The sequence below is a fragment of the Miniopterus schreibersii genome, assembly GCF_964146895.1.
Source record: "Miniopterus schreibersii genome assembly, chromosome: 19".
In the NCBI taxonomy this organism is placed as follows: Eukaryota; Metazoa; Chordata; class Mammalia; order Chiroptera; family Miniopteridae; genus Miniopterus; species Miniopterus schreibersii.
In genome coordinates, this window is record NC_138119.1 from 16902985 (window position 1) to 16929867 (window position 26883).

At 37.5% G+C, this 26883-nt stretch overlaps 1 protein-coding gene across 11 annotated transcripts in view; it reads right to left on the reverse strand.

The window, feature by feature from the left end:
* Nucleotides 1–22779, reverse strand: part of RC3H1 (ring finger and CCCH-type domains 1) — a 54173-nt gene extending 31394 nt beyond the window's left edge. For 4 of the 11 annotated variants that reach the window (XM_081121352.1, XM_081121350.1, XM_081121348.1 and 1 more), the window contains exon 1: nt 1279–1602. In XM_081121352.1, the coding sequence (XP_080977478.1) occupies nt 1279–1509 (231 nt within the window). In that variant the 5' untranslated portion in view covers nt 1510–1602. Of the gene's footprint in view, nt 1–1278; nt 1657–22474 lie in introns of those variants that run through there. The other 7 variants (XM_081121355.1, XM_081121354.1, XM_081121353.1 and 4 more) reach the window with 3 other exon arrangements.
* Nucleotides 22780–26883: the final 4104 nt, after the last annotated feature.

The window sequence follows — 26883 nt, forward strand, 5'->3', positions numbered from 1 at the left end:
TAGAGAACTAAATAAAAGTTACTTAAACATTTTTCTCATTAAAAGAATATTATCAAAGCAATTTATGTGCACTTAGAAAAATTTAAAAAAACACACCCAGAAAGTAATTTATTAGCTCTAACAGTTTTTAAATGGAAATCTTTAGGGTTAAAATAGTGGCTATTCTGTAGTAAAATACACATTATCCTATCCTCAAATTTCACAAACATTAGCTGTTTCAGTTAAGGTATGACAAAGTCTTACTCATTTTTAGAAAAAAAAAAAAAAAAAAAAAAAATCAGTTCATCCTTAGATATCTTTACAAAAACAAGAAAACCTTGGTTATTTGTTATTAAAATATTACATTCTAAAACTGTTACCTCCCAGTAAGTTTATTTTTTAAAATGTTTCCAAAATGTCACACTGGAATTTTCAAAATGAAAAGAAAAATGATTATGAAATAAAAAACTAAGTACAGGAAGAAAAGAAAAAGAATCAGTGCTTTCCCTTTTCACAAATATTTTGTAGTATTGTTGGCAATGTACATATTAACTTTCTCTACTTAAAATAGCTTTTAGGAAGATATGACTGGGCTAGGTCCAAAGTTCCAGTATATTTATTTGGATGATTATGGTAAACAGATGGTACTTTCGGGTTCACACTATGCAAATTAATCTAGTGAGGGATTATTTAAGGGAATCATATCTAGCTCTCAAAAACCTGCCCCCCATGGCCTTGTGAAGCCTCCGGAGGATACCACTGATCTCTAATTTGAGAATACTGACATAAAACTTTCAGAGTCTTACTTTCAGAATTACCGCACTAATTTTATGGGTGCCCAGGGATATTTGCTCCTACTCTAGATAAATGGTTCCAAAGGCTGTGGGTTACAGTTTTTTGTCACCCTCTTCATCTTCCACTTCAGTTAGTATCTACTAAGTAAAACTGTCTGAAGCAGCTTCACTTTTCTTATTAAGTAAAATGCAATGGTTTTATGAATAATATTTTCCTCAGTATTAGGAGGTCCTTGTGACTTACTTCTTAAGTTTCTCTAGTGATCTTAATTGCTAAGATTGTCAAGAAAGTCAGACCACAAGATTAGAACATGGCTACTGTACTAGGACTGAGGAACACTGGATACTACCCTAAGTTCCCTAACACACTGAAATAAAGGATTTGCACAGTACTGAACAGAATTTATCTATTTAAATAGAGGGCAATGTTACTCAATTTTAATTCGACAGGTTTGTCTCAGAAGGAAAACACACAGGCAGAAATTAAATCGGTCACCCATCATACCTGAGCGCCCACTAGCTGCAGCAACGCTGAGTTCACGGGGAGGAGCTCAATGTCTGTATTGATAGTGGTCTGGTCAAACGGGCAAGCCTTGCGGTGGAGCTTATTCAGGCACATCTTGCAGACAGTATGGCCACAACCCAAACTGATGGGTTTTCGAATTGTTTCATCAAAAGTCTGAGTGCAAATTGGGCAGGAAAGAAAATCCGTCCACTGTGGAGCTTGTACAGGCATTGCTTCTGGAGTTACAATTCACTAACACACACACACACAATATCTAAAGCAAAGATTCCACTGGAATCAAAATCTTTGAAAAAAGTTTATCTTTTTTTTTTTTAATAGATTCTGTAGGTACAGTCAGCACATAGTGTGAAATATAACCTGGAAAACAAAGAAAAAGAAAAAAAATGAATCTTCCTTTTTACATTAAACTGTATCTTCTCATCCTACTACCTACAACCTTATATACTACATTTAATATCACCAGTCCCTCTTTTTACACTTTTACATAATTAGAGTCATAATAAAACATCTAGTCTCAGTCCCTCAATTTAAAGATGAGGGATAAGACCCCAGAAAGATGAAATAACTTGCCTAAAGTGACACATGAAGTTAGTAATAAAGTTAAAAGATAGAGGACCTAAGTCTCTCAAGTTTATCTAAATCTGTGATTGTTTTATATTTAAAAATTAGCCTTTTTGAGGTCATTAATAATATTGTTTTTTATCTGTACACCAGTTACATGAATCTGTTCAGCTGTGAAGTTTTATCAAGCTCTACACTTATGATATGTACACTCCTGTGTACGTTACCCCTCAAGTTGGCTCAAAATAAAAACTGCCTTAAAATACTTTATCATCAAATTTGGTATGGGTAATGAAATAAAAAAAAGACTGTAGGTTTTTTAAAGGTTTACTTTTAAGGGTTTTAGATATTCTTTAGAGTTTTATTTACTAGTAGATATCTTTAAGCCCCAGGTACAGCCTATACTTACTGCTATAGTATGTTGTATTAGAACATAGTTAAAGCTATTTACTTCAAAAGATTTTTTTAAATTCCCCAACTTTAAGAATGATAGAATAATTCTAGTTAACCAGAACCCATATATAATCAAATTTCACTGTCTATCCTCTATTTTTGATGGGGGATAAAAGCCAAATCACAAAACTCATCACCTATGTCTAACAAAAATTTTCTTTATGTATAAAACCCTACCAGAAATTTCTAGCACGTATCTTAAATATGCAAAACGAAACTTGTAGACCAATACATATGATATAATTTGTGTTGGGGAAAACCCTACGTACTAGTCTTGGTTTTAATGGATGTAAATGGATGGAAGGAAAAGATCTAGAAAGGTATCTAACAAACTTAACACACAGCTGGGCAACTTACAAAATGTATACAGTCATGAATTATTTATATAAGTGCAAATAACTTTGAAGAACAAAAATACGAGAAGCTACAGTACATTTACAATACAATTTAGGCTGTTTCTAAGATAAATTACTATAAGACTATTCAAAACATTTTTCCTTATTAAACCGACCCTTTAACACATTTGGATAACCAAATCATGAAAACTTAGCTCTTTCCAAAATTCATTAAAAATATTTACACGTTATAATTTATCTGTTTCAAAGAACTAGCATAGTTTATTAATTTTATATATCATTTCCATCTCTATTAACCTAGTAAAATGAGGTATATAGTTGCTAAACTATTATATTTTCTAGTAAAACAGCTTTTAGAGACAACTATAACAAATTTGATAGAAAAGACATACAGAATCAGCACCAAATTCTGTACTAAAAATAGCAGCATTCCTTTGACTATCAAGATAAGTTTGAGAGATCAAGGGAAAAACAGTATTGTAAAGGCTTGACTTTGCCTGAGAAATCTGATGATTACAAATAGTAAGTCACTCTTTGATAACTGTATTTCAGGAATTACAAAAACATAAAGATTTTTTAGAGACTCAGAGTCATTAATTATAGTTATTAGATCTAAGAAGAATGTCTTCTTCATTCTTTAAATATCTTTCTCCAATCACCTTTCCAAACATACTCCAAGCTCCAAGATTCTCAAAGGCAGTGTTTACATCATCTTCAGCCACAAAAACATATCTAAACCACACAGGACATATGGCTTAGTGAATGTAATAAACATTCTTTCAGCCAAGAGTAAACATATGAAATAAAATTACTAAAATACCAATATCTAAATTCTTTAAACTTCCTCAGAGCAAGGTTTTATGGCGGGGGGGGGGGGGGGGGGGGGGGAGGGAGGGTGGTGGTGGTAAATAATTCTGTTAATTAAAGTACATGTGCTAAAAGCCTGTAGATAAATCATTACGTGTTAGGGCTCAGCCTCAATCTAGCTTGTTAGAAAGTGATTCTACTGGAACCTTCCTACTCAGAAACAATGCATGAATGATGAGTCCTCTTTATTAAAAAAAAAAAAAAATCTAAAAAAAGTGACTGATGCACAGTGTTATGAGAGCAATGGTTAACTTTCCCATCAGTTTAAATAAGGTCTACTCTCCTATGTAAGTAGCAAAAATTGGAGATTTTACTGTAGATAAATAATAGACCATACAGAACACACATGATAATTAAATAGAAATCCGTCCATCTTGAAGGTCCATATTAAAAAATATCATATAACTTCCTCAGTAATATACATATTTTTACGTCAGAAAGAGTGCTTAAAGAAAACATTTAAAAGACTTTTATTTGGCTACATGCCTTCCTCATGTCACTGACTAGAGCTACTGTACAGATTCTGACATTTGATGTTTCACTAATTTATCCCAGCTTCTAAATTCTGGTTAAAAACCAACACTTTTAAAAATCTCTAAATATTTATATTAATAAAATGAATCATTAATACTATCATTTGACCTTTCTCAGAGTTTTGTTTTTTTTTACAAAGATCTTCGAGTAAGAAAATTATGTCAACAAACACTAAAAAATAAGACCAATGACTCATTCCACCAACTCAGTAACTAGTCTGCAGATATCGAACTCCAACTCTCATGGCTGCTGTGAAGCCACTCAATTCAAATCCATGCCTCTGCAAAATAACAAATAACTATATGTTGTGAGCCTCAAAGGTTTAACTGTGGTTAAAGCAACTGCTAAAGAGCTACTACAGACAAACTTATGATGACACGATACAACACGTTAAGACATGATACATAACAGAGCTTGGTTTTCTGAAAACAAACCATGTGTCAGGCGTTATTCTGAGTGTTTTCAGATGCTTCTCTTATTTAAATATCTACCATAAATCTAAACCACAATACAAACTTCCACCAGTAACCAATACTTGTTAGGTGTTTTAGCATTTTCCGTGTTGTATACATAGCACCTAATTAATTAAATGCTCACAGCAATGATGTAATGTAATTATCTCCATTTTAAAGATAAAGAAACCAAAGTACAACCCTGGCCAGCGTGGCTCAGTTGGTTGGAGCAGCATCTCATACACTGAAAGGTTGTGGGTTCGATTCCCCATCAGGGCACATACCTGGGTTGAGGGTTCAATCCCTGGTCAGGGCTTCCCCATCACATCGATGTCTCTCTCTCCCTCTCTCCCTCTCTTTCCCTTCCCCTACCTCTAAAAAAAAAAAAAAAGAAAAAAAGAAATCAAAGTACAGAGGAGTACCCAAAGACACAAGGCTAGTAATAGCAGGACTAGGATTCAAACTCAGATGGGCTTAACTCCCAAAGTGATACTTTTAAATCCTATAATTTGTGCCACTTTACGGATGAAAGTTAATAGTTATTAAGGTGAGGGAACATTTAGGGATGATGAACATGTTCTAAAATTGGACTGTGGTGATAGTTGCACAATTCTGTAAATTTACTAAAAATCACTGAACTGTGCACTTAAAATAAGTGAACTTTATGGTATGCAAATTATACTTTAATAAAGCTGCTAAAATAGTCATTAAATGCTTTTTATAAAAAAGTTTTCACATTTTTAATTTTATTTTTTTAATCCTCACCCAAGGATATTTTTTCCATTGCTTTTCAGAGAGAGTGGGAGAGAGAGAGAAAGAAAAACATCAATGTGAGAGGGACACATTGATTGGCTGCCTCCAGCACAGGCCCCAACCAGGGCCAGGGATGGAGCCTGCAACTGAGATAAATGCCCTCTGCTGGAATCGAACCCATGACCTTTCAGTCCGAGGGCCGATGCTCTAACCACTGAGCCAAACCGGCTAGGGCAGTTTTCAAATTTTTAAATGTAGTAACTTAAAAATATAAAGTCACTTCAGATTGTTCCATGAGCACAGCAATAGCCCTATTAAATAATTATATTGCTTTGGCTATTTCATTCACATATATTGCAAACTGACATTTTAAAAATTGTTTTTAAATGTATTACCAATCTCCTCTATTACAGGTTCATCTTATCTACCTCTGATTTAGAGGGAGAAACATGGAAATTAAAATTCATAAAGTATCTGCTCTGGGCCAGTCACTCCTCCGAAGTGTTACTAGGCCCATTTTATAGGTAACTCATGAACTGCTGCAGCATTAAATAACTTGCCAGAAGCTCTAAATTGTGGAGCTGAGAATAAAACTCAGCTCTGTGTGAGTCTGAAGTATAAGTCGCTGTGAGAAAAATATATCAAACAAAACCTACTGTCTGCAAGAAGGCAATCATGATCTATTCCTACCCACCCTACCCTATGAGATGAGTTAACTCATTCTTGGCCTTGCCTCAACCTGCCACTTCGCTGGAACATTCCATAGCAACCAACATGCAGGGCACCACCAGAGAAAAGTTTTAACTATCTTGAACAATAAAGCTAAAAGCAGGAAATAGACACAAAAAGAAAAGTAAATGAAGGCTTATTATTATAGTACTATTCAGTATTACAGTTCTCAGAAGAGTATCAATTTACAGATAAAATAGTAGTCTGAGATATTTGAGAAAGAGCAAGGTTTTTCCAAGAATAATACTCTGTGAAGAAAAACCCGGTTTTGATTGTAAAATTATCTCTTCCCAAAATATATAGATTGAATTGTAACCCTATACTATGTACAACATCCTACATATAAATAATTTCATATGCTAATCTTAGTATTAATGGAGAAATACTTGGGACAAGTATGATGAGAAGGGCTTTTGATTTAGAGGGGAAGAGGCCTTAAAAACTTGATAAAGAAGGGTTAAGAAAGCTACAAAGAGTTCATTTAGGTGGCTTACTTTCCCAGTGTGCAGAGTAACAAAAAGAAACATTGCTACCTCCAACTTAATACCAAAGTTAGAAGAAACAGTAAAAAAGATAAACCCATTCTTGGGGAAGCTGCCTGATCTGAAGCTGAAACAGTACTCTAAGACCTGAATGACAGTCTCTAACTTTGTGTACATAGTCTGAAGCTCCAGTTTCTACTCTATGTAACAAAGTTATACATCGTATGCAAATGTGCTGAAGAGGACAATCAGCAGTTATTAAGAAGTTATAGAAAGAAAAGGCCAGACTCAAAAGTATCATCTTTAAAGGACTGTGAAATACTAAGCAGAAAAACCGTATCCATTATAGCAAAACAGCAAAGAATTATTTCCTTTCAGTTTTTGCATTAATATTCTGCTGAAGAGTACATATACTATATATTGTCAAGTACATAAATATATCATCACCATTTAGTGGTAATCCAAACATCAAGGACATAATGAGAACTAATAACCAAAATCAGGACTATTTTGGAATACACTAGGCATTTTAATTCATCTGTCATCTTGTTAACTCCTTTCAAATTAAATGCAAATTTCTGCAACTGGATGTTTCCTTTGTAAAAATTGATGTCCCCTTAATTAAGGTTCTTTGCTAAATTATAAAGATAATTCAGTCCCATAGAAAAGGTTCAAGAGTAAATTTTGAAGACTAGGACAAATATTTTAATAAGACTTTAGTTTTTCAGGTCACGTCTTGAAATCGTTCTCCTGCTACAATAATGGCTCCTTTTTGTAGAGGAAGTTTGCTCCTCCTGTACCCAGAAGTTATTTTGAGACACAATGACAAATCTGATTGGCAAGTGGTCAATAATCTTGAATGTAGGGGAAAAGGCTCACAATGAAAAGAAAATCTAACTTGTGCCTCAAAATTTCTATTTCAGATTGTTAAATACTAACCTATAGACTGAGGAGTCCAATAAAATTGAGACAGTTTAAGGAGCAGCACTAATATTCTGTTTCTTTAACTTATTCCACTTTACTATTTCTTTCCCCACAGGCACACTACAATCCTTTTTTAGAGGAGCTAAAAAACATATTTCTATCTCCAACCTTAAATTTTTTTAAAAAAATTTGATCCCTATCACTGTCCTCCTAGACTCTATTTCTACTCCCTCACCTTTCAGTTTCAAACTACCACTTTTTCCCAACCACTATTTTGAAACGACTTTTAATTGGCATACCAACAACCTTCTTATGAAGTTCAATGGTCACAGCTCAGTCCTTACCTTGCTTCTTTCTATACAGCATTAATAATGTTGACCAGTCCAGCCGGTGGTGTTGCTCAGTGGTTGAGCATCAACCCCTGAACCTGGAGGTCACAGCTGGATTCCCAGTCAGGGCGCACGCCCAGGTTGTAGGCTTGATCCCGGGGGTGGGGGGTATGTGTGTGTGCAGGAGGCAGCCGATCGATGATTCTCTTTCATCACTGATGTTTCTCCTTCTCTCTCCCTTCCTCTCTTTGAAATCAATTTAAAAAAAAATAATAATGTTGACCACTTACTCCAGCAAACGCTGCCCCCCTTGGCTTCTATAATGGCATACTGTCCAAGTATTACACTGACTGACAGCCCACTCCTTGGTGCCTCTCTTGAGGGCGTCTCCTTCTCTGCCCATCACTGGAGTATGAGTGGTTCCCTCAGAATTCCTTCCTCACTTCTCTACAAAACTTCCTTGTGTGATGTTACCTATTTCTCAAGTTAAGACCTCTCTTCAGAGTGCCAGGGCAATATAACCAGTTGGCTACTAGTTCTTCATGTCCAACTAGGATCTCAAACCATCTCAACCTAACCAAGCCTTTTGTTCTCTAAGTGAATGAATGAGTGACTTAGGTGCTGAGAGAAGCATGGGGAATCATCCTTGACTACGGCCTTTTCCCCAAATCTGCCTCCTCAACTAACCAATCACCATGTCCTTTTCATTTTATTTCTTTAATGTTTCTGGAACTCTCCTACCCATTCCCAATACCTTAGTTTAGGTTACTAACATCTTTTACCTGGATTACTGTGACAATTTCTTAACTGGTGTCCCTGTTAACAGTATCCCCATCAAGCAAAGCTAGGCTATATAACTAGACTCTAAATTCCTTAAAATCAGATAATATCTTAGGGGTTCCCCCCAGCCCCCCGCTATTTGCTCTATAGTTTTAATACAAAAAAGCCAGCCAATATATATATTAGCAAACCTATTAAACTGGAGTACTTTGTATTTTCTAATAGAAAGTCAATTAGGCTAATGGAAAACTTTAAGGCCTCAGCACCCAGAATAGCATGTTCAGCTCAACAAGGATACATGTGTAAGACTTGAATACCATTATAACACAACTGCCTAAAAACAGCCACAGAATACAATACCCGACAGCAGCAAAATTCTTCCAAATATACATGGGCCATTCTCCAAGGCAAGCCACATGCTAGACCAGTACAAGGACCCTAGAACTGTTTAACCCACTAGTTTATTTTAAAAACAAACCAAGTTATGGCAACTATTTCTTTTGAAGAGAATCACAGGAATATTTTATTAGAACACACTGAGAAGTACTCAGGGGACTAAAACAGAAAATGACTCCTAATTTTATATATAATGTATTGAAGTATGGCATACATACAAAAAGGTATACAGATCAAGAAGGTTCAGCTCAATGAATTATCACAAAGTGAGCATATCTGTATAACCACGATACTTATTAACAGTACCCCAGAAGGCCTCTGCCAGCTTCCCAATCATTACTCCTATATTCTTCCTATAAGGTGGCTACTATTCTAACTTTTAGTACTACAGATGAGTTTGCCTGTTTTAAAACTCTATATAATGGGATCATCAGTATATATTCTTTTGTATTTTGGCTCCTTTCACTCAACATTATATTTGTTAGTTTTTTTCCTACACTTACAGTTTTAAACTATTACAAAACATTCCCACTAAATGGACCATAGTTAGGAAGCTTCACAAACTCATTTTTGGAGCAGTGATGACATTTAAATTTTGAATGCAACAGATTTCTTGTGTTGAACTGGAAGAAACAAAAACAGGTGTTAACAACAAAACTTGAGTACAAAGAGTCCCCTCTCTACTCAAGAAAACAAGGCAGCATATGTGTCACCCTAATAGGTGCCACCTTCTCTCCTTTTACTTGCTTCTATTTCTTTTTCCCAGGGAGCTTTGCCTTAACCTTCCTTGTGGTATTTGGTGGCTAGCATAGGGCTCTGACTGATACTTTAGAACTGGGCAACAAAGAGAAAACAGGCAAATGTATTCACAATAGGCAAGCTGCACATGCAACATACTTTTTTTTTGCAATGGTCGTGTGATACCTGAGTGTATACTCTGACCTAGGGAATTTTTGCATTTTAAAGATATAATCTAACATATTTAATAATAATAAAATAACATTAATTTATTCAAATATGTTGTCCCCATAATCTACTGGCCAAGGCTAAAGAATATTTACATTACTTTCTGTTTATTTCTATGGAATATACTTGATTAGAATTTAAACTATTTCCAGAAAACAAAAGTCCTTGTGACTTTCAATTGCACATGCTTGAAAAAATATAGCTACAAAAAGGATAATAATAATAATGATAAGAATAATGGATTCACTTTCAATTTTAGAATTATTTCTAGACTATTACCCCAGGAAAAATTTCATTTTGATTTTAAAAGAATGAACAAATTGCTACATGGACTCCAAACACAGAAGCCTACTGCCACAATATATCTTATTTATATTCATAATGTGGTTTGAAACAGGTATATAAATTATAAAAGATATTTGCTGATTCCCAAGTAGTAGCTACTGTTAGAGAACCTACTGATTTGTTGCTAATATATCAGAATTAAACATAAAACACTTCCTCCAAAATATATAATGGCAATCTCTTAGGGATTAAATTCATGCTTAGGTTTTGCTGTGTGTGCACGCGCGTGTGTGTGTGTTTGTGTATTTTGCAGGGAGGAGGAGATAAAAGGTTGAGATAAGTCTAAGTGCCCTGAGCTGCAAAATAAACAGATAAATCTACTAATATTATATTCTTATATTCTATTCTTTGGTAAAAATAGGGAGCCCTGCTTATCTTAAAAAATTATGAACAGTCCGTCCCACTCTTTTCCTAAACCTGAGCCTTTCCCCATTTCCCTACAGGCATTAATGTGTGAATTTCCTGAGGGAGGACCATACTTGATCACTTTACTTAAAATGATCCCTCCCCCGGCAGGGGGTGCTCGGCGGTTGAGCATCGACCTAGGATCCAGGCGATCAGAGTTCGATTCCCAGTCAGGGCACATGCCTGGGCTGCGGGCTCGATCAATGACTCTCTCATCGTTGATGTTTCTATCTCCCTCTCTTCCTCTCCTTTCCTCTCTCTGAAATCAATAAAGATATATTAAAAAAAAAAAAAATGATCCCTCAACCGCAATTTCACTACAAGGTGTGCTTCTCATCTCTTTCCTGATTCATTTTTCTCCATAACACTTCTCACCATCCAATATGCTATGTTTTTACTTATTTTGTTATAGTGTGTACCCACTACTACTAAAATGCAAATTCTATAAAGACAGGGATTTTTGTTTATTTCTATCTCTAACCTTTTTGAGTCCATTCTATGTGCCAGGCACTGTACTAAGTGTTTTACACGCTTTATTTCATTTGGCCCTATTAGGTATCATTATGGCTTAATTTTAGAGGTGAGGAAACTGAAGTACAGATGTTAGGGAAGATGCTCAGGGTCATATGGTAACTAAACCTGTTCCCTACTTTCAAAGTGGGAATTCCTTCTGCTGTCTTTATTTCTTTGGTGACACCACTATCCAACTTGACACTCAATGTGCATACCTGGTAATCTGGTTATCATCCTAGGTCCCATTCTCTTTTACCCTCATTAAAAAGCCTTATTATTTCTTGCATCTGTAGCTCCCTTTCCATCTCTACTTCCCTGATTGAGGTCTATATTCATTCATTCAAAGACACTTATCGAGCACCTACCATGTACCAGACAGTGTCCTAAGACCTGAAGATATAGCCCTGAACCAAATAATGCCCCTGCCCTCATTAAGCACACCTCTCACGTGGCTCGCACAGTAGTAACCTTTAACTGAGTTCTGCCTCTTCCTTTCTTCTTCCCTTCCTCCACCCTCCTCACCCTGCTGCTATGTTTTTCTTCTATGACAAACAACTCATAAACAAAGGACAAGAGACTTGAATAGACATTTCACAAAAGGGGATATCAAATGGCAATAAGCATATTATATGCTTATCTGAAGAGTTACAGGATATCACTACTTATGAGGGGGATTTAAATTTAGATGACAATGAGATACACCTACCAGAAAGGCTAAAAATCTTTAAACTGACAATACAAAGTGTTAAAGAGAATATGAGCATGTGAAATTCTCATACAATGCTGACGGCAGTGTAAATAAGTAGTACATTCACTTTGGAAAACTGGCAATATCTACCCAAAAATTCCACTCCTAGGTTTTTATACACGAAATGACTACACACATCCACCAAAAGACATATATAAGAATGTTCACAGCAGCTTTGTTCATAAAAAGCTGAAAAACAAACTGGAAACAACCCAAAGGCTATTTCCACAATTATCTAGAGAGACGGAATAGCTGACCATCAAGCACCACTGACTCTTGCTTACACATGAACTTTCCACACGGTTGCTCACAACCAATCCTAAAGAGCAGACACTGCTTCCTTATGGACTATGCGCCTATCCCCAGACTAGCCCCACTTCACGTTCTCCCACCCCCTGTATTTATAGCCAATGTAAATTCTTTCAAAACAACTTACACCTTTCTTCCCCAAACCGTTGGCATACAAGAGCCCAGTAAATCCCAGGATGGAGAACATGCAGTCCTCTCCATCTACCCTGCCCCTGGTGGCTCATCCTGCATGCCCCAGGACCTGGTCGTTTTCTGGCCAGCATAAGGCTCAATAAACTCTTTCTTTTAGAAAAGCTTTTGCCATAAAAATTTTTAACAATCCCAACTATAGGATATTCTGGAAAAGGCAAACTATGGGGACAGTAAAAAGATCAGAGGTTGCTAGGAGCTGGAGTGAGGAGGGATGAATTGGCAAAGCACAAAGGATTTTTAGGGCAATAAAAACCCCTGTGTATGATACATACTATCGCTATGGATACATGTCATTATATATCTGTTCAAGCCCAAGAGTAAACCCAAATGTAAACCATGAACTTCAAGTGTTAATGGAGGCTCATCAATTGTGACAAAATGTACCAATCTGGTGGTGGATGTTGACAATGGGGAAAAGTTACATGTGTGTACAGACAAGAGCATATGGAAAACCTCAGTACCTTCTTTTCCATTTTGCTGTGAATCTAAAATTGCTCTAAAAAAGTCTTAACAAAAAAAAAAATTTACATCAACAATTGAATCGGAAATCTCTCTCAAATATAGAGATTCTGTTAAATTTGTTACCCACTTCTTTCCCCTCCACCCCCCATCATTTTGTCACTATGCACCTAAGAAGATTCTTAAAGTTTTATTCTAACATCTGAGTATAATGAGTTAACTAATGCCAATCATCAGGGGAACAGGTGCTACCACTTCAATATTCAATGATGCTTTCATAAGAATACAGTGGCACCTCAGTTTTCAAATGGAATCCGTTCCGGAGACTGTTCGAGTTCTGAAACGTTGGAAAACTGAGGGATCCACAGCTGACAGCGAGGCGTCAGGATCTTGCCCTCGGCAGAAGCTGTGTGGCATGTTCGACATCAGAGGCACGTTTGAAAACCAAAGCATTTCCTTCCAGGTTTATGGCGTTCGTAACCCGAAATGTTTGTCAACGGAGACGCTCGAAAACCGAAGTACCACCGTATTACCTGTTTAGGCTGTGATAGTCTAAATTACTCATTTAAAAAGATTTAAACATGTTTTCTATTCTAAGAATTTTCTTATTTCAAAAAGTCAACTTTTTTTTTTTTTATTAGTGGTAGAAAGAAAATAAATTGGAGGGTTTTTTGTGCCCTTATGAGCTGGTTTATATCAATTGCAGTCCTACATAATAAAATGGCATTTCTGAAAAAACTGACTCAGAGTAAATGAGTCAATCCAAAGAACCCATAATTCAATTTTTCTAAATAAATGCAGAGCCCTACATTTATTTTTTTTAAGTTTTTAATAAATTTAAAGAGGCTAGACTCAAGCAAAGAGTGACAGTTTTAATCAAAACAGTTCAAAAACTGCTATCAATGGAGTGATTAATGCAAAAATTGACATATAAAATATGGGTTTTAAAAGCAGTAGTTATAGGGGAAGCATTTCAAAATGAAGGTTAAAATCCACGGTGGTTTTTTTTTTTTTTTTTTTAAGGACAGTACTTAAATATGGAAGACTACTACTCTTCAACAGAATGTCTCCACAAAAATGGACTTTTGAGCAAGTATAACCAGTATGAAGAGGTCAAATCCAGACCATACACACAGCATGACTGCTTTGATCAAAAAGTAGAGGTACAGCCTGGCCGGGCGTGGCTCAGCGGTTAAGCGTCGACCTAGGATCCAGGCGATCAGGGTCAGGGCACACGCCTGGGTTGCGGGCTGCAGCCGATCAATGATCTCTCATCATTGATGTTTCTAGCTTTCTCTCTCCCTCTCCTTTCCTCTCTCTGAAATCAATAAAGATATATTTTTTAATTAAAAAAAAAAAGTAGAGGTACAGCCCACCTAAAAACATAAAAGAAACCGACATGAGGCTCTCCATTTTTCAAGCTCTGGAAACTTAAACATGATAAATTTAGTAAAGTACAAGTTAAATTGTACAGATCAAAATGTAGTTTGAATATAATCCAAATGTAAATCAGTGCCAAGAGAGAATTCTGGATACCAATAATGTTCAGTTAAATTCTGTTCAGCCTTATCAGCCAATTTGTATTAGTACTGGAAATTAATTTTTGTTATCTAAAATGGGTCAAACTTAGAGGACAAAAATTTTCCATCATAAATTAAAGAAAAAGAATCCACTAAATAAGATAAATTTCTTCATTTGGGATTCTAATTGTTTAAAGAATAATAATAATACATCACTATTAAATCTATAGCAATAGCCTCTGATTTGTAAGAAGTATATTTTAAATTACACAGTATTTAATCAAATAGTCCTCAATAACCGCTTCAAAAGTGATTCTAACTTCAAAAGCAACCCAATAAATGGGGATCCCCAAAGAGAACTAGAATAGGAAGATCTAAATTCTAATATCAGCTAAGCCATTTATTAGCTCTGAGATTTATATACCTTTGAAAAATATTCAAAAGGTTTAGAGAAGAGTAAGAAAGAAAAAGATGACTCCAGGTTAGGAACCATGAAGACTGGAGTAAAAGATGCCCTGATAGGAATCTGAAGAAGCCATACTACAATGGACAACATTTGGAAAGTCTGGGGCTTTGGGAGAGTAAAGGATTTTAAGTTTTTTGAAGTTTAGAGTTGCCGGAAGCATAAGTGACAAAGCATAGAAAATGTAGGCTTGAGAAAAAATTGAGGCCATGTAAATAGGTAAATTCTCTGTGAGAGTGAATATAAATGAAGAACTGGACTTTGGGGGGAATAGTTTATATCAGTACTCTTCAACAGAACTTTCCGAAATGATGGAAATGTTCTTTATCTGTTTCCAATACAGTAGCCTCGAGCCACACGTGGCCACTGAGCTCTTGAAATGTGGCTACTGCAACCAAGGAACTAAATTTTAAATTTTATTTGACTTTAATTGATTAAAACTTAAATTTATCCATACAATGGAGTATTATTTAGCAGTTAAATGAAATGTGCTATCAAGCCATGAAGACACAGAAGAAGCTTAAATACACATTGTTAAGTAAGAGAAGACAATCTTGCCCATAGAACTGTACAACACAAAGAGTGAACCCTAATGTAAACTATGGACTTTAGTTAGTAATAATTTACCAATACTGGTTCATTATAATAAATGCACCACACTAATGCAAGATGTTAACAGAGGTAACTGTGGGGGAAGCTGTATGTGGAAACTGTACTTTCAGTGCAATTCTTCTATAAACCTAAAACTATTTGAAAAAAATAAAGTCTATAAAATTTTTTAAATGTAAGTAGCCACATGTAGCTAGTAGCTGGTATTAGCACACGTATTAATACAAGACTGGTGTGGGAAGAAAATCAGAATAGTATTTTATGTCTGACCATCGCCCAAAAGTGCACACACAGTTAATGCTAAACTGTACAAAGTTTATATGCAGCCTGAATATTAACATTTTACAGCAGAAATTTTTTCAAATATTCTAGATACCTTTCTAAAATGATACTTGTTAAACAGAATTTAAAGAGGAAAGTAACATTTATTGAATGGATACTAGATGTCAGGTACTATACTAAAGATAAATGTTATCTTGTTTAAATTTCAAAACAATCTTTAAGGGAAGATATTACCGTTTCTGTTTTTAGAGATGAAGAATTATAATGCTTAAGTGATAAAAGATGGGAACCTAGCTAGATCCGATTCCAAAGTCTATGTTCTCATATAATCTGTATATGTTTTACGATTCCCAAAATTACAAACATAATTGAATTTTCCCACAATAAATTTATCATCGAGAACTCAAACTCTGGAGTCATATTTTTCCTTTCTTATTCTTCTCTAAGCCTTTGAGGAAGTTACACAGTACAACACGATAATGATCCACACGCTCAGCCTAAGGAGGTAATATCCCTATATTAAATGGTCCCAAGCTAACATGGGTTTTTTCCTCCTTGCTGTCCATTTTACCTGTAGTGCTTCTAATCTGCACCTTTTAATCTGCTGTGGGATTACAAAACAGACAGTCAAACTTCTTAGAATTATGTACAAAGCAAGAGATATACTAAGCCAGTGCCTTAATCAGATGATTTAGTTCATTAATTCTGTGACAATTAAAGGTCTTTTTATCTACTTCTTAGTCTAAACTGGAACCTGGAGAGATAAATTTCTATTATAAAGGTAAAAATATAACAATCCTGTTTCATTCACAAATCTTCCACTAAACCACATTTTCAAGCACAGATCTCTAAATATCACCCACTTAAATATGTTATTTTTAGGATTACATATAGTACACTAGCTTTCCAATAAATGTTACTATAAAAAGTCAGTGAGGTATATATACAAACACAGAAATATATTTACAAAGAACTGATATTTTCCTGAAAAAACTCACTATTTAAAAAAAGCAGAAATTTTACTGTGTTGAGTCCTAAATATTCTTATGTAATTCTTTTTCATCACTCCTTAAGTTGTTCTTAGAACTAAATTTATTAAATAACTTTTCCCTAAAAAGGGAGAGGTTAGTATCAAAATTTAAATTCTTTCCCACTTAGACTTCCTGTAGTCTATTACAAGTCTTTACTAATAATATGAAATCTGTATTTCACTTCCCACCGCACATTTTAAGATTTCAACTTAACTAGGGGAAGTACCATTTTGAATTTAAGATGATAAAAGAATATGCTCAAAGCCCAAAACTGAAACTTTAAACTTAGTAGCAATTTAAAACTTACAGAAGTTCAACTTTATTATGTTATTTTACAAAGAAAAAAAACCTAATTGCTTTCTCCCCAAATCAACCAACTAAAACAATCCAAAAAGGCTAAAAATCAATTGCTTCTGTAGCAGTGTCTATGCTTTTGGAGTGAGTCACATATAAAGCCAAGATCAAGGTTTCTAAGATTTATTCAACAAGGGATAAAAGCAGAGTTCAGGCAAATCATAACTCTAAATATTCTCAAAAATTAGCTGAATAAAATAGTCACAAAGTTAGATTCATAAGGATAGGATCAAAAACTTTCAATCTAACAATCATTTCCCAGTATAACCTCAAATAAGTCCAAATAAGTCTATTATTCCAAGTCTGTATTCCAAGTTGCTTCATACATTAAGAAAAACCAAAGGCAAACAACTTGTAGATAACAGACTAATTAATTATCACTCATATCAGTATGTAACACTGAAATTTAGTTAATACTCACAACCCAATGATGAAACATAAATGAGTGTGAGAGCCTAAGTACAACTCCATTGGAGTGATCAAAACTAAAACTGTGAATTGCTGTGACTTCCAACTTTTCTTCCATAAAAAGTCCCTGGCACCAGCCTACTGTACTTGGAAAAGCATGCAAAGAATGAAGTGGGTTTTGATTCCTAACAATCACATCCCGAAGTTTTTTCTGCAATTTCAATTATACATAATAATCTTCCTCACTCTTGGCTCAAAATAATTTTCCGTTAAATCCAAAGAGACAGAAAATAGACCGCTGGTAGCCAGAGATTAGGGAGAGAGGGGATGGAGAGCAACTGCTGAATAAGTATAGTTTCCTTTTGGGTGATAAACATGTTATGGAATTAGATAGAGGTGGTAGTTGCAAAACATTGTGAATGTACTGCCACTGTACTGTTTGTTTATTTATTTATTTATTGTATTTCTTTCACTGATTTCAGAGAAAGAGGGGGAGAGAAATAGGAACATCCATAGATAGAAACACTGATTGGCTGCCTCCTGCACGCCCCCTACTGGGGATCCAGCCCACAACCTGGGCATGTGCCCTGACCTGGAATCGAAGCTGTGACCTCTGCATGGGGTCAACACTCAACCAGCTGAGCCACACTGGCAGGGCTGTACTGTTTACTTTAAATGGTTAATTTTATGTTATGTGAATTAAACCTCAATAAAAAAATTATGTTAAGATAGATGATCCCTTTAGAACTCTGCTTCAAAACATTGCTACCACGTTCAAATGCTATTGAGATCTTGGAGATTTTTAGCTAAAATACATTACAAATTAAATTACCACCATATTGGCTCAGTAATAGTGAGGAGTGCACTGACATCAAGACTAACATGCTGGGCAAACATCAAAAAAATATTGCTGACAGATGTTTGTAAATAATCTCAAAGAAAAATATAAATGAACCTTACAACATTTATTCCTCTATTACAGAATGCAATTTCAGTCAGCTTAACTGTGCTTGTAAGGTGAACTCAAAATTTTACTAGAATTCCTTTCCTGAACCTCAACCAATAAGGAAAACATGTGAACTGATAAGAAGTCTCTAATGTTATATAAAAAGTCAACAGGCACAAATATGGCCGATATGAGAATAAACAAAGATGCTAGAGCTAACTAACCATCTTAGGGATGCAGAGCAACATTACTTTAGATTAATGAAGTAAACTTCACACTTGAAAATGTATAGAATCTACCTTAAACTTTGGAGAAAAATCCCTTTGTATAAATGGCTGACAAATTAATCTTATGTCATAACCTCTAAGGCTAGTCCAAATCCAGTCTAGACTCCAGGATTAAACAAAAGAGGAGATCTTAAAGAGGATCCTGTAGAAAAGTCTGATTTCAAAATCTGTGATTGTTTTGATGCAGGCCAGTCTGAGAATTTAAATCCATTGGAATCCAACCCCAAAGAATACCTGAACTCCTGAGTACTGACAGGGCCAAAGCTAAACCAGGTCAGTATACCCTGCCAAGGAACAGCTTGCTCCGAGGTGTCCACCAAACAAGGATCATTTATCAGTCTATTCTTCACTTTGTTGGACACCAACCACTTTCAAGATATATGCAAGTGTAGACTGATTAGACTCCATCAAACTCCATTTCAAGCCCTAAGATCTAGAGATTAAAAAAAAAAAAATGCCACAGAATTCTAAATGGTCTATGGCTTTTAAAAAATGTAAATGAAGAATTTCAAATGTTGGCTGGCCCAACTTTAAACATCACTGAATGTTACTGAAGTTATTTTTGAATTTTCATAAAGTACTTCAAAGGCACAACTCAGTAACTGCTTGCATAACAAATTAAAGCTATGACACAATTTCACAGATCTGTCCTATGCAAATGGTACGAGTTTCTGCATTCAAAGCACTTAGACCCACTAAAAGCAAAAATAAGCGCTCCTTTTGTAAATCACATGAATAAATACATTTTCAAACTTATAAGTGAATACTTGGCAAGATACAGATAATGATAATAGAAAGGATATTAGGGCTAAAGGCAAGTACAGTATTAAAAGACACAGTTGGTAGTCAAAACAAGATTCTTCAAAATTTAACCCTGAGACATATGGTAGCAGTAAAACATCTAATTTGTGTCACAGGACCTGGGTTTGAGTAAACTTTTACCTATTAATTATGTGGCCTTTTTGCTAGTTGCTTAGCTTCTCCTAGCCTCAGATTCTTCATATATGAAATGAGAGTATTACAGCCTAGGTAGGAGGATTAAATGAGATTGTTTTTATCCATTCAACAAATATGCTTTGAAAAACTGTAATTTTTTATGTACAATAAAAACCTTTTCAAATGAATCAAACATATATTAACTTTCAATATTACCAAGAAAATGCAAATCTCATTCTTAAGCTATACTCCCAAAACTTCTTAGAAGAAAATTCTTAACTATTACTTGAGAAATTCTGAACTGAAATAATCAGAATAAACACTGAGGATGAAGATATGACAGTTGAGGGATCACATCTTTAAAAAAGTTTTGACACAACTAAAAACAGAATTCTCTAAGAGATTTTTTAATGTTAAACAGAAATAGGTACCAAGACAACCCATAAATTAAGTGTTGGATCAACATCCAATTCCAAACTCAAAACCTTAACACTTAAATCACATTAGCTATGAGGCAAATTAGTCCTTAAACAACATGATGAGATTTTTTCATAACAAAGCAAAATAACCACATACAATGTACAAACTTGTAAGTTACTAAAATTGTTGTAATAGGTTTAGGGTCACAGAAAAATTTAAGAATCATTGCAATATAGACTTTACTTGCATTAATTACTGACCTAACAAAATTAAGCATAAAACAAAAAAAATCATGGATTTGAGCACTTAAATGTCCATTCTGAAACTTATTCCCAGAAAATTAACATTAGCAGGAGCCATATGAAAGCTGTTCTTTTCCCATCACTTAAAAAGTCAAAACATCCACAACGTTACTTATGCTTCACATAAGATGAAAGCCATTCATAGTCATCCACTATACTTCAATCTCAAACAAGATAGTTTAACCTCCGGGTTTATCCAATTGCTAGTCTATTTACTGTCAACTCTTGTGGAAGAACGAAGGACTAGCACAGCTCATTAAACTTCATATGAGCTTTGTAACCTGAAAATGCTTTAAATTACGACAGACATGGACAACAATTCCAATTAGAAATTTACTCTAAAGATGGATGAAAGATATTAACTGGCATGTTCTCTGCACAGGTCAATCGTCCTTTTAAGAATGCAAACTAGATGGACCACACAATTTAGTGTTAAAGAGTGGAAAACAATCTTCTTGGATGCATGAAAATAATTTTAATATAATTTCTGCACACCTAGGTAGACTGGAATAGAAATAACCTGAATCACTTCCTCCCCTCACTTGAAATGGATGTGGTACGTGCCTTTAAAAATTAAGTTTAGGAGAAATAATAGTTAACTGTTAAAGTTTCAGACACCATAGGGCGAATACAATGAACAGCTGCCTGTTGATAAGCTTAAACAGTCAAAACAGAACAGTTGTTTCCAGTTTTTGAACATTATAATAAAGTTTTGAAATCTTATAAAATCTGCTTTAGAAACCAAATGTCAAACTCAGAGGAAAGGGTTGGTCTTGAATAATTTTAGGACGAATTACTGAAAGACAAAATTAGAACATGAGACAGGACACAAGAAGTTCTAGCCTGGGGACGAGCCACTTCTGTCTCCTGAAGGAATGCTCCATCAGGTCCATTTCGTGCCAGGTACTGTTATTTCTTTTTCATATATGTTTTTAATGATTTTAGAGGGAGGGGAAGGGAGAGGGTAGAGTGAGAGAAACATCGATGGGAGAGAAACATCAATCGGCTGCCTCCTGCACTCCCCTCACTGGGGATCGAGCCAGCAACCCCGGCATGAGCCCCCACCGGGAATCCAACCGGTGACCTCTTGGTTCATGGGTCGACTCTCAACCACTGTAGACACCAGCCCGACTACTGTTGCTTCTTATGTGGCACATTAATAATGCACAACGGTTCGTGTTAAGAAAAGTTCTTTCTATTCAAACATTACAATTTTTCTTCGCGTTGCCAGTAAGTGGCTTTGTTTCCAGTTGCATGGACTATTCTGGGATGTCAAGAGTTATATTATGAATGCTCGCAAAGTGCCCTTGTTCCACTCTCACCGGGACGTGGGCATCACTGGTGTTTAGATTGAACTGATACCTAGAGATGTTTAAAGGGGTGCAACATCCCTTAGACCTCCATCCCTCTCCATCCCTTCTCGCTAATCACCTTTTAGCATGCACATTTTTTGTTGTTGCACTTCGATTTTTATAAAAAGACACCTGCATCCACAATTTTCCTATCTCGCCACCAGGAAGAAAGAAGACTATCTGGACAGAGCTCCTGGGAAATAGGCGTCGTAAAACCCACTCGGCCGGGGAAGGGGGGGGCGCGTAAGGGGCTGGGGAAGGGAGCAGCCCCGAGGGGTAGGGAGGCAGAGGCGGAGCCTGTTTACAGACGCCTTCACCTCCCCCACCCCGCAGTCTGGGGGGTCCAGACGCGTTTCCCCGGCGCTGTCTCCTGCCGGCCGGGCCCTCGCCGTCTCGAAGGAGCTGGGCAGCCTGCTGGCCCCCTCCCTCCGGAGCCTCGCTCGCCCTCCCTCCCCAGGTCCCGGGCGGGGTCCGCACCTCCCCTCGGCCTGCTCGCCCCGCAGGCCCTCCAGACCGCACGCCGAGGCCCAAGGCCTAAAGGCCGCCGGCCACTGACAAGCCCCCCGGCGGGGCCCGAGGCCGGGCGGGGCGGACGCGGCCCGGGAGCGGAGGACGGGCGGGGACAGCCCCTTCCTCGCCGCCTCTGCCTATTGTTCCCCACCGAGGCTGGGCCGCCCGCCCGCTCCCCACGCCGCCGCCGCCGCCCGCTCACCGCGCTGGTCCGAGCAGCAGCTCCTCTCAGCTCCGAGTCCCCGCGGCCGTCGCCACCGCCGCGGCAGCCACCGCCGCCGCCGCCGCTGCCACCGTCGACTCTGACTCTGTCCCAGGCCGCCGGGCCACGGCCGCCGCCACCGCCACCGCCAGCGCCGCCTCCGGCCCCCCACCTGCTGCTGCTGAGGCTGCTCCGGCAGCAGGGGCCATCTTGTTGGTCGGCCTCCTCTTCCTCCTCCTCCTCCTCCTCCGCCCGGTCGCTCTTGTCCTCGTCCCCTTCCTCTTCCTCGGGCTCCCTCCCGCCCCGAGACTGGGGCGGAGACCGGGGGGAGGCCCCTCCTTCCGGGGGGCGGGGCCAGCGGGGGCGGGGCGGGGCGGGCGCGGGAGGGTCGCTCTGAGTCACCCGCGGCCGACGCCCGGCGGGGAGGCCGGCGACGCGCGCGGCCGGGAGCGCGAGCGCAACACGCCCTGAGCGGGAGCGCGAGTCCCGCGTCCGCGCGGCCGCCCCCGCAGCGCCTCCGAGTCCCGCGGGCAGGTGGCGGGGCCGCGAAGGTGAATGGGAGGGTTCCTGCCGGGCCGACCCATCCCGCACTACCTCTGCGCGCTCGGCTTTCTCAGCCCTCGTCCCGCCGTTCTCGTTCCTTGGCCGTAGCTCGCCTCGCCTCACCCGCCCCAGCAGAATGTGTTCTTGCTTCATTTTATCTTGCTCCATCACCAGCTTTGCCCTAGTCACCCCTCTCAAGAGTCCCCAAAGAGTTCGGCCTCCAACAGGGAGAAGCGGCCCAGAGGCCGGCACACTTGCTGCTGCAGAACGTGCCCCCAGGCCCCTGGGCGCAGCGAGAGCGGCCTGGGGAAGGCAGGGCGAGGGGGGCGGGGTGGGCCCGGGGAAGATTCGGCCCCTGGAGGAACTCCCGGACCTAAACGCCAACCTCGTGATGGCTGAAAGTTTCTTCTCTTTTCTGGAGAAGGAGCCATTTTGCTTTGGGGTAATGGGAGACCCCTGTAAGGCAGTTTAGTTTAGCCAGATCCTGGCTTTTAAGAAGGGAGAGAAATGGAATGCTTTTCATACCGTGCAGTCTTAATTTCAAAATAAATCATCATATGAGAAGAGAGAAGAGAGATGGTCCTCAAAGGAGCACCCAGTTAATAGTGCTCTGCGTTGTCATCCCCACTGTTGGCCCCAGATCTTGGCTCAGAGCGCAGAGATTTTGCTTCCCTGTTCTTTCTTCGCTTGCAGGCATCACCAATACCAAGGAAAGTGTTGTGCTATATTTAGAGACGCTTCTGCCTTTATGGTGATAAAATCCATTCGCTGTGACAGGTACTGTTTTTGTATTATCTGTAAATAATATATCACACATCTTCCTAAACTCTGAGCAGGGGAGAGTTCTTTCTAGTCGCCAACACCCTTCTGCTACTCAGATTTCAGCTTCTTTTTAGAAGACCTATTGATGTCTTTCTGTTGATTGGAAATGACTGCCTTTGAACTGAACTAAATCTGTAACCTTGTCTTCAACCTACTAATTAGTAACCCCAGTCCTACAAAGAGCAAATTTCCAGCTACCACAGAGGGATTAGGCTAGCGTGTGCTAACCTAAAGGCTATCTCCCACCTCGACCAGCCAGGCCTCAATCCCCTGCTAGGAAAAATAGATTAATCTGTTCCTGCTTTTCCCCCTCCTCCCTTCTTTTCACTCCTAGGGAACCTTCCACAACAGAAGGTTTTAGCGGCTGTTGCTAGGCAAACATGCCAACTTGTTAGGGGAAGCCAGTAACTTCCATTACAACCTAGCAACCTAGGTAATATAATTCTTTGAACTATTAATAGTTGTACCTCAGTTGGTAAAGCCCCTTCAAGGTCCCCTTAAAAAATATAGGATTTTAACTTAAATGTATTTCATCAATATTTCGGTTTAAAATAAGTTTTAAATGAAGGGGCTTCCCAAAATTCATTCTAGTGATGTAATTAAACAAACATTTGGCAGAAAAAGGAGAAGAGCAGCTTTGAAGAAAACGCTGAAGTGTTTACAATAAAAACTGATCTATGAGAAGTCATTTATATGCTTTAAACTCCCCAGTTAGGCTAAACATATAAGATACAGAGAATAATTTATCCCTTGAAACTGAGCCTACTTAGAAAAAAGATAATATGGTTATTTAGTGAGGAAAAAAAAGATATTCTGGATTTTATTCCAAAATTAATTCTGTAAGAATTTACCTAGTGAAGTAAGCTCCTTTTTCCTGATTTTGTTGTTAAAAGTTTTTGCTATGTTATTGATATGTAATAGTAACATTTTTTCAGGATATTGTGAATTAATATAAATAAGATTAAATAATATATTATGTTGAAATTTAAATTATATATATTTAATCTTCTAAACTCCTAATATTGTATGATTTGTTTTAATCCAGTGAAATTTGTATTAATACAGTGAAAAAGTGTTTGAGAAGTGCCTTGAGCTAAGATAACACATTACAAATGAATTACCAAAGACAGACAGGTTAAATGTTTTATAGTCATTTGTACTTAGAAATCATTATTTTGTAGCCTTAACACAATTTATACAATTTAGTTTTATATTTTATTATTTAATTCTGTCGTGGAATATCTAGAAATTTAGACTCTGCCTGGTCCTCCACCACTGATACACTATGAAAATTAAATGAGTCATTTCACATATAGGACTTAGAACAGCACGTGGCACATAGTGGGTACACAAAATAAATTTTTTAATCTATTTTATGTGTATGTCATTATAGTCTTTGGTTTCTTGATCAGGTAAGGTTAGGTCATCACATTTTTGCTCTTAGCATGAACCATAAGAAAATATTAATGCTGTTTTTTAGACTACACGCAAATCAGAGTAATGCCTTATGAGTTTTTTCCCCAATGTATTTCTGATATGCCTGTACTATATTGCTTTTCCTTAGATTATTATTTATTTATTTATTTATTTATTTATTTATGAGAATAACCTATGCTTTTTAGGTTATGCTGAGTGATTTTTTAAAACTACTACATGCTTAAAAATTTGCTCTGGAATGTGTAATTGTTAATCTAAAGCATTATTTGTCATATTAAGGCTAGAAAAGTCCTTGGATTGCAACCCACTTATTTTAGCAAATGAGACAGAGTCTAAGAAAGGTTGGATAGACCATGATATCTACCTAACTCCTAATTTATAAATACTGTGTTATTTTGTAGGAGCCTAGAGAACTGGAAAGGCTGGGATGGGAGGAGAAAATACAAAGATGAATGAGTCATGTGTCCCTGTCTTTAAAAAATTTAACGATGTAGTAGGAAGAATACAATAAGATATGCAAGTCAATAAGTAGAGTATAAAGTAGCTTGGTGATTACTGCATAGAAACTACAAAGTTCTGTGAAAGTTAAAAGGCAGAAATAGTAGGAATCTTCATTCTAATGTCACAGAACCTACCTTTTGACAGGCAGCAATACTATGTATGATGTTAGAGGTGTACCCAGAGGTGTAGAAGTACAAGTAGCTCTCAGTTCAAGGTGGTAGGGATGTGGGAGAATAAGGAATGGGAAACTGGAATTGTGAGAACAGCATTTGTGTGAACTAAAAAACCTGGTTAAAGTACAGCTGGGACCTGGGAACTCTTTAGTGTAAATCATTTATAGAGGGAGGGTGGAATGACATCCTCTAACACAAACACGTGCACAAATATGGAGCACTGGAGCTGAGCCATTTGAATTTTCTGAACTGCTTCATATAAAATAAGGGTGCCAAGTGAGTCCTCTGCATCCTGCTTCCTCTCCCCTAGACATATGTAGACTCTCCATAACCTACTTCCTTCCCCAGTCCACACTCAAATACCAATGTTCATTAAGATAAATCTCTAGAAAATAAATAACAGGTAGAGGAAGATGCCCCAAGCAATTACACTAAGGAAATATGAGGAAACCAATATTTTAGAATCTAGTCTAAACCAGGCCCAAGGCAGCATCTGCAGACTAGGCCAAACGTGTTGCCTTAGTTTGCCTTAGATTCAGGGTAACAATCTAATGTAATCTGGCAGATGTAATCCAGGTCAGTTCTGGGATTTCTGAAACTAGGTCCCTGTAGACTTGATTTCAGAAGAGCTAAATAAAATGATGTTTCTGGGTCCCACTTGAAGTTACTTCTTTTTTTAAAAAAATTAATTAATTAATTTTGTTTTATTTATTTATTTATTTATTTATTTATTTATTTATTTAATCTTTATTGTTGAGAGTATTATAGGTATACCATTTCCTCCCCCAATTGATCCCCTCCAGTTCCCTCCCACCCCCTTCCCAGGCCTTCACCCCATTATTAACTGTGTCCATGGGTAATACAGATAACTTCTTTGGTTAATCTCTTCCCACCCTCCACCCCCCTTCCCTCTTTCCCCTGAAATATCGTCTG